Source organism: Manis javanica, chromosome 4 (genome assembly GCF_040802235.1).
Source record: "Manis javanica isolate MJ-LG chromosome 4, MJ_LKY, whole genome shotgun sequence".
Lineage (NCBI taxonomy): Eukaryota > Metazoa > Chordata > Mammalia > Pholidota > Manidae > Manis > Manis javanica.
In genome coordinates this window covers 134,375,447-134,386,899 of record NC_133159.1, presented here as the reverse complement: position 1 = coordinate 134,386,899, position 11,453 = coordinate 134,375,447, and the positions used below count along the sequence as shown (strand labels likewise).

At 59.2% G+C, this 11,453-nt stretch overlaps 1 protein-coding gene across 2 annotated transcripts; it reads left to right on the top strand.

Moving 5' to 3' along the window:
* Positions 1-233: 233 nt before the first annotated feature.
* Positions 234-11,240, top strand: WDR81 (WD repeat domain 81). 2 transcript variants are annotated; one of them, XM_017648331.3, is made up of 11 exons: positions 258-3,975; positions 4,060-4,167; positions 4,941-5,048; positions 5,298-5,488; positions 5,613-5,803; positions 6,082-6,247; positions 6,326-6,491; positions 7,148-7,837; positions 8,448-8,593; positions 8,859-9,038; positions 10,103-11,240. In XM_017648331.3, the coding sequence occupies exons 1-11, from the start codon at positions 495-497 to the stop codon at positions 10,421-10,423; spliced, it is 5,748 nt and encodes a 1,915-aa protein (XP_017503820.2). In that variant the 5' UTR covers positions 258-494; the 3' UTR covers positions 10,424-11,240. The 2 variants fall into 2 exon arrangements, with proteins under 2 accessions (XP_017503819.2, XP_017503820.2); XM_017648330.3 differs by having other exon boundaries at positions 234-4,167.
* Positions 11,241-11,453: the final 213 nt, after the last annotated feature.

Sequence of the window (11,453 nt, the reverse complement as noted above, 5' to 3'; positions counted from 1 at the left end):
GCAACCATAACTCTGCTGAACCTGTCGCACTGAGTCCAGGGCAGGGATAGCTGAGGGGGCAGGGCTATGGCTATAGAGCAGAGAGGGGAGGGGAAATCTCGTGGGCCGTTCGGCATCTTCTACCTTGTGCCGGGAGAAGGCCAAGCCGCCACGGGGCTGGGGCGGAGCGTTGGGAAGGAGGCCGCGGAGGTCCGCGGGATGGCAGCGCGGGCGGGAGGCGGGGCCGGCAGGCCCCTTTGAACCACGTGCGGTTGTTTCCGTGCTGGGCGGATCACATGAGCCGCGTCAGCTGACCCGGGGCTCACCCGGAGCGTAGGACCCTGCGGAGGGGTAAGAGCGCTGTCCCCTCCCCTGTCCCCGGCCCACTCCCGCCGCCTCCCCGCCAGCCCCGGCCCTCGTCCCTTCCTTCCCGCTCTGCCTGGCACCCCGGAAGCTGTCTCTAGGAGGCCTTGGCCGGGCTCAGCCTTGCGCTGGCCCCAGGCGGCCAACAGGGGATGGCCCTGGGGAGCAGGGAGCAGAGAGTCGGTCTTAACTCTGGGGCCAAGGACTGGTCCCTGCCCCCAAGCCCCGAAATGGAGGAGCTGCTCCAAAGCGTGGAGAGAGACCTGAACATCGATGCCCGGCAGCTGGCTCCGGCCCCGGGGGGCAGCCACGTGGTGGCCCTAGTGCCCGCGCGCTGGCTGACCAGCCTTCGCGAACGCCGGCTGCCTTTGGGACCCTGCCCTCGGGCAGAGGGGCTGAGCGAAGCGGAAGTCAGGACTCTTCTGCAACGCTCCGTGCAGAGGCTGCCCCCGGGCTGGATGCGCGTGGAGCTGCACGGGCTGCGGAAACGGAGGCTGTCTTACCCGCTGGGCGGCAGCCTGCTCCTTGAGGAGGGCTCCTGCAGCCCTGAAACCCTCACTCGCTTCATGCAGGACGTGGCTAACCGGAATTATCACAACCTGTGGCGCCACGCATATCAAACTTACGGGCAGCCCTATAGTCATAGCCCTGCCCCCTCAGCTACCCCTGCCCTGGACTCAGTTCGACAGGCTCTGCAGAGAGTCTATGGTTGCCCCTTTCTGCCAGTGGGTGAAGCCACCCAAAGCCCGTCATATGCAAGAGATAGTTCCTGTCCCCCTCGGGGCAGCCTGTCCTGTCCCAGTCTTCTGCGAGCTGAGGCCCTGCTGGAGTCGCCAGAGATGCTGTACGTGGTGCACCCTTATGTGCAGTTCTCCCTGCACGATGTGGTCACCTTCAGCCCTGCCAAGCTGACCAACAGCCAAGCCAAGGTGCTCTTCATTCTCTTCCGCGTGCTGAAGGCCATGGATGCCTGTCACCGCCAGGGACTGTCTTGTGGGGCCCTGTCTTTGCATCACATTGCTGTGGATGAGAAGCTTTGCAGTGAGCTCCGGCTGGACCTGAGTGCTTATGAGAGGCCTGAGGATGATGAGAAAAAAGGGACCCCTGTAGCAAGGGATGGGGCAGACCTTGAGTCTGGAGGGAAGGGAGGAGGGGGACCTGGGTATCCCACTTGCCAAGAGGAACTTAGGGGTCTTGTGCTAGACTGGGTCCATGGCCGCATCAGCAACTTCTACTACCTCATGCAGCTGAATCAGCTGGCAGGTCGGCGGCAGGGCGATCCCAACTACCACCCAGTGCTGCCCTGGGTGGTGGACTTCACCGTACCCCACGGCCGCTTTCGAGACCTGCGTAAGTCCAAGTTCCGCCTCAACAAAGGGGATAAGCAGCTGGACTTCACGTATGAGATGACGCGGCAGGCATTTGTAGCAGGTGGTGCAGGTGGCGGGGAGCCACCTCATGTTCCTCACCACATCTCAGACGTGCTCTCCGACATCACATACTATGTGTACAAGGCTCGGCGTACACCGCGATCAGTGCTCTGTGGACATGTGCGAGCACAGTGGGAGCCCCATGAGTACCCTGCCAGCATGGAGCGCATGCAGAACTGGACACCCGATGAGTGCATCCCCGAGTTCTACACCGATCCCTCCATCTTCTGCTCCATCCACCCTGACATGCCTGACCTGGATGTGCCGGCCTGGTGTGGCTCCAGCCATGAGTTTGTGGCTGCCCACCGGGCACTGCTGGAGAGCTGTGAGGTGTCTCAGGACCTGCACCACTGGATCGACCTCACCTTTGGCTACAAACTCCAGGGCAAGGAGGCTGTGAAGGAGAAGAACGTGTGTCTGCACCTGGTGGACGCCCACACTCACTTGACCAGCTATGGTGTGGTGCAACTCTTTGATCAGCCGCACCCCCAGCGTTTGGCTGGGGCTCCTGCCCTCGCCCCTGAGCCTCCACTCATCCCCAGGCTGTTGTTCCAGACTATCCAGGAAAGCACAGGCCTGGAGGACTTCTCAGGACCACTTACAAATGGGGTGGGCAGGCTGGTTTTGGAGGCTACTCCCTGTGAGGCTGGCTGGGCCAGGGACAGGCCTGTGGCAGGGGAAGATGACTTGGAGCAGGCCACAGAAGCTCTGGATTCCATCTCCCTCGCAGGGAAAGCAGGTGACCAGCTGGGCTCCTCTTCCTCCTCCAGCCAAGTCCCCCCAGCCCTCCTGCCTTTCTCAGTGGCCTCAGCCTCTCGACCAGGCCGCAGGAACAAAGTAGCAGGGGCAGATCCTGGGGAGGTTGAGGAAGGGAAGATTCTTCTTCCTGAGGGTTTCAATTCTGTGCAGGCTCTGGAAGAGCTGGAAAAACTAGGCAACTTCCTGAGCAAAGGCCTGGGGGGCCGGTTGGAGGTGCCTGAGCAGCCGCAGGTCCAACCCCCTGTGCAGCTGTGGGACTTGTTCCAGCGGGACATGCAAGCACTGGGGGTCCTATTGGCAGAGATGGTGTTTGCCACCAGGGTCCGAACACTGCAGCCTGATGCACCTTTATGGGTACGCTTTGAGGCTGTTCATGGGCTCTGCACACGCCACCCCAAGGAGGTCCCTGTGTCTCTGCAGCCCGTGCTGGACACACTCCTGCAGCTGAGTGGACCTGAAGGCCCTGTGGTAGTGGGGAGGGGCAAACTGGACCCACTGTTTGAGTACAGGCCCATCTCCTGGGGATTACCCCCACCCTGCCCAGCCCAGCTCCTCAGCCCCTTCAGCTCTGTGGTTCCCTTTCCTCCATACTTCCCAGCGCTACACAGGTTCATCCTCCTGTACCAGGCAAGGCATGTGGAAGATGAGGCCCAGGGGCGGGAGCTGGTCTTTGCTCTGTGGCAGCAACTGGGTGCAGTGCTGAGTGACATCACCCCCGAGGGCCTAGAGATCCTGCTGCCCTTCGTGCTGTCACTCATGTCTGAGGAGCACACGGCCGTGTACACTGCCTGGTACCTATTTGAACCTGTTGCCAAGGCACTGGGCCCCAAAAATGCGAATAAGTACCTACTGAAGCCTCTCATCGGTGCCTACGAGAGCCCCTGCCGGCTGCACGGCCGCTTCTACTTGTACACTGACTGCTTTGTGGCCCAGTTGATGGTGCGGCTGGGCTTGCAGGCCTTTCTAGTCCACCTGCTGCCCCATGTCCTGCAGGTGCTGGCTGGGGTGGAGGCCTCCCAGGAGGAAAGCAAGGGCCTGGTGGGGGCTGCCGAGGATGAGGAAAATGAGCTCCCAGGAGCCAGGCCCAGCCCCTGTGCCTTTGGGGAGGAGATTCAGATGGATGGGGAGCCTGCTGTGTCCTCAGGTCTGGGGTTCCCAGACTACACATCCGGCGTCAGCTTCCATGACCAGGCTGACCTGCCTGAGACAGAGGACTTCCAAGCCGGGCTCTATGTGGCGGAGTCTCCGCAGCCCCAGGAGGCTGAGGCTGTGAGCCTGGGCCGGCTGAGTGACAAGAGCAGCACCAGCGAGACCTCCCTGGGCGAGGAACGGACCGCAGACGAGGGGAGTGTCCCTGTGGACAAGAGCAGCCTCAAGTCAGGCGACAGCAGTGACTTGAAGCAAAGCGAAGGCTCGGAGGAGGAAGAGGAAGAGGAAGAAGGCTGTGAGGTGTTGGAGGAGGAGGAGGTGGTGGAGGGGGAGCAAGAGGAGGTCACTGGGGCATCTGAGCTCGCTCTCTCCGAAACAGTGCTGTCCATGGATACAGTTGTGGCCAGTGGCAGCGGGGCAGATGGGGAGGAAGAGGAGGAGCTGCTAACCGAGCAGTCAGAGGGCAAAGAACAGAAGATCCTTCTTGGTGAGTTCTCAGGCCTGGAGGTGTTGGTCAGTCATCAGGTTTCCATTCAACATTTGCTGAGCGCCTGCTGTGCACCAAGCAGTGGATCAAGGAGATCTACGTGCAGTGCAGATGTGGGCTGGCCTTCCTGGAGCTCCCCTCTTGTAGAGGAGATGCCCCGTTGTAGATAATCTTGCATCAGCACAAGTTATGTTGGTGCTCTTAAGAACACTAACTTAGTGCTGTGAGGGAATATAATATAACACAAGGACCTTAGATCTACTCTTTATGGGTCAGAGAAGAATTCCTTGAAAGTAGGGCCAGTTGAGGTTCAAAGAGTAGAAGGTAACAAGGCAAAAATGGCAGAGTCTGTAGTGGGAAGAGTATTTCAGGCAGAGGGAACAGCATGTGCAAGGCTCTGAGGCTGTCGTGTTCCATTAGAGAATTAGTGAAAGGCCAGCATGGTTAGGCAGAATGGAGGGAAGAAGAGGGAGCAGAGGCCAGAGCGGGAGGTAGCCAGAGCCTGGTCAGGCCTCATTTAGGGAAGATTTGCTGAAAGGACAACCATTGTACACGTTGTACCCAAGGAGATGAGTCTGAGGTAGCTCCGAAGCCAGAGTCCCACAGGCCGTGTCTGCCACTGCCAAATGGAGGCTTGTGGTGTGGTGCGGCCTGCTGGAGGCTGGGCTCCTTGGCAGGATTGCAACCAGAGTTGGCCAGGTGGGGTGATGTGGGTGGGGTGGGTGGCGAGCCGCCGTTATCTGACGAGCTCAGGGCCTGCCCCCACCCTGCAGACACAGCCTGCAAGATGGTCCGCTGGCTGGCTGCCAAGCTCGGCCCCACAGTGGCCTCTCGCCATGTTGCCCGGAACCTGCTCCGCCTGCTGACATCTTGTTACATTGGTAAGGCCTGTGGTTGGTGCTGGAGATGGGGCTTCCTCCCAGACCCTCTGCCCATCTTCAGTCCCCTGTAGTGGCTCATTCCCACTCCCACCTCAGACCCCCTTGCAGCCTGGTCCTGAGCCCCGTCTGTTCGTCCCTCCTTCCTTGGGTAGGGCATGGCTCCCCAGACTAGAGTGAGTAGTCCCTGGAAGGCTGACCTCTCTCCTGCCCTCTGCTAGCTACTCAAGGCTGCCGGCCCTTCCTTGGCAGGGCCCACCCGGCAGCAGTTCACGATAAGCAGTGGCGAGAGCCCCCCGCTGAGTGCTGGCAACATCTACCAGAAGAGACCGGTACTGGGTGATGTAGTGTCAGGGCCCGTGCTCAGCTGCCTCCTCCACATCGCCCATCTGTATGGGGAGCCTGTCCTCACCTACCAGTACCTGCCCTACATCAGCTACCTGGTCAGTCACCAGTTTGGCAGGCCCGGGGACTGGGAGGCTGAGGAGCCTAAGGACCAACCCTGGATCTCTGGGGCTCCCATGAGGCCATGGGGCAGCCTGGCCCTCATCTGCTCTGTGGCCCTAGGTGGCCCCGGGTAGCACCTCAGGCCCCAGTCGACTGAACAGCCGTAAGGAGGCAGGGCTGCTGGCAGCAGTGACTCTGACCCAGAAGATCATCGTGTACCTCTCGGACACCACCCTCATGGACATCCTGCCCCGGATCAGCCACGAGGTCCTGCTGCCCGTGCTCAGCATCCTCACTTCCCTCGTCACGGGGTAGGCCACTGTCCCACCCTGTGTGGAGAGCAGTCCAGATGAGGGGGCTACCCAGGAGGGACTGGGAAGCTGGGGGCAGTTCAGTGACACTGGACTGGGTGTCAGCAGTCCCGCTTCTCATCCCAGCTGTGTAACCCTGAGCGAGTCACACCGCTCTCTGCCTCAGTTTCCTCATCTGATTTGGACCAGTTGGTCTAGTAGCTCCTTTTAAAGCTTTTGATAAATTCTAGGCAAGTCTTGCAGAATTGGGGGCTGGAGCTCATGAACTCTGTTTCTAGGTTCCCAAGTGGGGCCCAGGCCCGCACTGTCCTGTGTGTGAAAACCATCAGTCTTATTGCCCTCATCTGCCTGCGCATCGGACAGGAGATGGTCCAGCAGCACCTGAGTGAGCCCGTGGCTATCTTCTTTCAAGCATTCTCTCAGCTGCATGAGCTTCGGCACCAGGTGGGCAGACCGACCTGGCTGGGGTGGGCTAGAGTGGGGCTGTGGGCTTGGCTGACTCCCTGGGAATCCTGCCTGCAGGATCTGAAGCTGGGTCCTGTGGGCCGCAGTGAGGGCCAGCTGCCAGAAGTGGTCTTCTCCGATGGGCAGCAGCGGCTGGTGGACCCCACCCTGCTCGATGAGCTGCAGAAGGTGTTCACCTTGGAGATGGCATACACGATCTACGTGCCCTTCTCCTGCCTGTTGGGTACTGCCCCTTCACAGTCCCTCACACAGCCTTCCCCTCGGGGTAGGGGGGCACACTACTCCTGCCCTGAGTCAGTAGTGGGTCTTAAGTTTTCTGGGTCAGAGCAAAGGGATTTGGCCTCAACCCCTGAGTTCCAAGGTGACATAATCAGGGATTGAGCATTAGCTAGCAGAGAGGCACAGGAGCTGGCCTAGTATGTCCATGGGGAAGGCAGGGGAGTCAGGCTGATGTACTGACATCTGGAGCTAAGAGGAATATGTGGCCATTGTTTATGTAGTTTCCCAGATGGGCCGGACACTGTGCTGAGCATTCTGTGTATCATCTCCCTGAATAGGATGAACAGCCCTGTGGTCAGATACCTCATCATCCCTCCACTGAAATCTAAGCTCTGGGAGGGAGAGCACCACCTGTCTTGTTCACTGTTCTGCCTGATGCCTAGCAGGGCACCCAGCACATGCAGAAGATGCTCTTGTGTACATACTGAACGAACCCACATTTCACTGGGGAAGAAATGGAGGCTCAGAGTTGAAGTTACTTGGCCAGAGTTGCACAGCCAGTACTCTGCCCTGTCTTCTGTGGTTCCCAAGCCCCTGGGTGGGTGGTGCCAGCTGCCTGCCCTCTTCCATAATCTTAGGACCTCTCTCGCTCCCATATAGGTGACATCATCCAGAAAATCATCCCCAACCACGATCTTGTTGGGGAGCTGGCGGGGCTGTATTTGGAGAGCATCAGCCCAAGCAGTCGAAACCCTGCCAGTGTGCAGCCCACTGTGCCCAGCACCCGACCTGAGTGGGACTCACAGGGTGGAGGCTGCTCCAAGGATGATGGCCACTCGGGGACCTTTGGGAGTGTCCTGGTTGGGAACCGTATCCAGATCCCTGATGACTCTCAGCATGAGAGCCCCAGCCTGCTGGGCCCCATCTCTGGGGTGGGCAGGGGGGACCTCTTCAGTGAGAGCGAGGACAATGCGCTGAAGCGGGAGCTGCCACGGAGTGCCCACGGGCTGAGCGGCAACTGGCTGGCATACTGGCAATATGAGATCGGTGTGAACCAGCAGGACGCCCACTTTCACTTCCACCAAATCCGCTTGCAGAGTTTCCCGGGCCACTCGGGGGCTGTCAAGTGTGTGGCACCCCTGAGCAATGAGGACTTCTTCCTGAGTGGCAGCAAGGACCGCACCGTGCGTCTCTGGCCACTCTACAACTATGGGGATGGCACCAGTGAGACAGCCCCACGCCTCATCTATGCCCAGCACCGCAAAAGTGTCTTCTTTGTGGGCCAGCTCGAGGCCCCGCAGTGTGTGGTGAGCTGCGATGGGGCTGTGCACATCTGGGACCCCTTCACAGGTGAGCGGGCCCAGGTGAGGCCTAATTCTTTTGCTGCCATCCTGTGTCCTGCCAGGCCTCCGGGAATGGGGTCCAAGGATGGGGAGGTTAGGGTGATGACATATGGATTAGGGTGACCAATGTGGCCACATCGAGGAGCTGTTAGGGCTTGGAACCTGGGAGACCTGAGTGGCCTCACTGCTGGAAGCATTAGTTTTCCCACCTGTAAAATGGCACTCAAAACTGGCTTAGAAGATAATACATGTAGGGGTTTGACCTATCACGTAGCATGTAGCATGTATTTGGCAAATGGCTGCTCAATTATTGTTTGGCATCATATTAGGGAGAAATAAGGTTAAGAGGGAGAAGAGGATGTAGTAACATTGAGGTAGATGGAGGGAGGTAGCATTCAGTTGGGGTGCTGTGTGAAGAGAAGAGGTTGCTTTGGGGACAGGAACCTGGTCATGGAAGCAGGAAGGAGGGAGGGTCAAGAAACATCATTTGCATTTCCTGATATCCTCTGGAATGTGGGAGGCAGGAATGGGGTCAGTTGGGGGTGTGGGTGTGGGTGTAGAAGGAGTCAGGAACTCAGCTGCTGGGACCCCAGATCCACTGTGCCCTTCCTTTCCAGGGAAGACCATTCGTATGGTGGAGCCATCAGACAGCCGGGTGCCCCTGACCGCTGTGGCTGTCATGCCTGCCCCCCACACCAGTGTCACCATGGCCAGCTCTGACTCAACCCTGCGCTTTGTGGACTGTAGGAAGCCTGGCCTGCAGGTCAGGGGCGTCCAGTTCCCTGAGCCTTGGCCTGGGTGCCCAGCAGGAAGGGAGACCCCTAAGAGAGGTGGCCAGGGCATAGCTTCTCTTTGGAGACAGATCATCCATAGCACCACTGGGGGTAGGACTCCAGCCTGGGATGAAAGGGCACCCTCCCTCTGACGGGGGACCGAGGCTCGGGCCTTCCAGCTGTGTGGACTCGGGGTGAGCAGGGCTGAGGACGGAGTGGATGGCGGCCCCTCAGCTTGTCTCCCTCTGCCTGCAGCACGAGTTCCGCCTGGGTGGTGGGCTGAACCCTGGGCTTGTCCGCTCCCTGGCCGTCAGCCCCAGTGGCCGTAGTGTCGTGGCTGGCTTCTCCTCGGGCTTCATGGTTCTCCTGGACACCCGTACAGGCCTGATTCTTCGTGGCTGGCCGGCCCATGAAGGGGACATCCTACAGATCAAGGTGACAGGCCCACTTCCCTTCCTCACTGCCCAGCCCAGTCCCTGCTCCAGGCCCTCTTGGGGTCCACCCAGGACAGGCTCACACTAAGCTGCTCTCACTTACACCTGCCCGGCAACTGATGGGCAGCACAGGTCAGGAGCCAGCACACTGTGGGCGCCTCGGTGGCAGGCAGGCCACGGGGGAGGGACCAGAGGGCCGAGCTGCCCTTGCTGCCCCCTGGAGATGTTCTAATGAGTAACCCTTGTCCATATTTGTCTTGCTTGGAGGATCAGGGGTCAGGCCCTGTCCGTGACCCAGCTCAGGTTAAATAAAGCTCAGCTGGGAGGCTGTTTACTGCTCCCAGACCACCGAGCAGAGTCCATGCCCCCTGCTAGGCTGCCCTGGTGGGGGCAGGGACAGGCCACACATGGGATCCCCCCACCCCTGTCGCATTCTCAATCACAGACCTCACAGATCTGCTTAGGGAGGTGCAGGATGGGAGGAACAAGGTAGCTGGGATTCCCAGGGTTTTTTACCCCAGACAACTGGGACTCCCTCCCCGTCCTACGTGGTGCCAGGGGACAGGCACTGCACTGCTGAGGGCAGGCTGCCCAGCTCCATTAAGGGCCCTAGGAGACCCCGGCTCCAGGTGCCTCTAAATTCTGACTTTCCAAGAAAGCATCAGGAGGGCTCTGGGGTCAGCCTGGGTGTTAACCCTGGCAATATCACTGGCTCTGTGACCTTGATATGATTGCTAAACTTTTCTGAGCCTCAAGTTTTTTTTCTCTGGAAAATGGGAACAATGACGGCATCTGCGTCATAGGGTTATTAGGAAGATTAACCCTGGTAATACAGCTTGCCTGACATAATGTTTGGACATAGTAAGTACTCAAATTATAGTGATGACTAGCTTAATGACATTTCAGATATTCATACTAACATTAATGTGGTAGGAGGGTGGCAGCTTGTCCCCCGCTCTGGATACCCTGTCTTCCTGGAAGATACTGTGGGAGGAAATGGGAGGACCCAGGAGCTTGGTGGGCACACAGGAGGGCCCAGGCTGAGGCTCTCCTCTCCCTGGGCAGGCGGTGGAGGGCAGCATCCTGGTCAGCTCCTCCTCTGACCACTCCCTGACCATCTGGAAGGAGCTGGAGCAGAAGCCCACACACCACTACAAGTCACCATCCGACCCGATCCACACCTTTGACCTATACGGCAGCGAGGTGGTCACCGGCACCGTGGCCAACAAGATTGGCGTCTGTTCCCTGCTTGAGCCACCCTCCCAGGCCACCACCAAACTCAGCTCTGAGAACTTCCGTGGCACGCTCACCAGCCTGGCCTTGCTGCCCACCAAACGCCACCTCCTGCTGGGCTCAGACAATGGGGTCATCCGCCTCCTGGCGTAGGCTGGGGCAGGGGCCGACTGGCAAGGGTGGGCAAACATCCCCCTGGGAATCTATCCCTGCATCCTTGTTTCCCCAGCAGGTCCCTCCCAGTGAGCCTCAGGCCCCACACCCCGTGTACCCACGTGGCCTGCCAGCTAGGGTGGGGCAGGGGTCCAGGCTGCCAGAAGGCATCTCGTCCATGGCTTGGGGAGATGCTGCTCCCCAGTTCTGCCCTCTAGGTCCAGGTGGCGACAGGGAAGGCCCGGGAAGGGGAAGGGATCCTATACAGCCAGGCTCCAGCCAAGTAGCCCCCCAGCCCAGCCTTACTCTGTGCCTCCTCCACAAGGGCGGAGAAGCTACACCAGTCCAGGACACTGATGGTGCTTGGGCTCCAGCCTCTAAGGAGGGCTGACTGTGGTCCAGGAGTTGCGGGCCTTGAGCTGGGATTTAAGTGTCCACCCAGCCAGCCCCTGCCCAGTATGGGAAGTAGGAGAAGAAAGAGAGCAGGACCAGGGGAGGGAAGATGGACTGGGCCAACTGGTGCCTGCCAGGAGTGACTCCATGCCTTGCCCGCCCACCCCTAACCACAGTGTTTGTGCCTTGAGCTGAGGAGGTAGCCCCTGGGCTCAGACCCCCTAGGGGTGGTCCAAGACCCTGAGAGATGGGGTGAGAGCAATCATCTCTTCATCTCAGGTCCCTCCCAGGGGACAGGAAGACCCAGGCATCCCTGGTCCTCACATTCTGGAGCAGAGATGAGGTCTGCTGGGCCCCTGCTGCCTCCTCACTGTTTGCAATAGATGTAAATATGACCAATAAATCCTTTGGAAGAGCTATGGAACTGGGTGAGACTTTTCTGGATGGTGGTGTCTGGGTGGGAAAAAGTTGACATCCAGCTTAGGGAGTAGGGCAGGAGGCAGGGGGAAGCCTGAGTAAATTGGTACAGTAGAGGTGGTACAGTATAGGGCTTCTGGTTCATGCAATTGCCAGTTTTCTGGAACCCTCACCTTTGGGGAGGGTAAGGAATTATTGCTTCTGAGAAGGTAGGATGCCA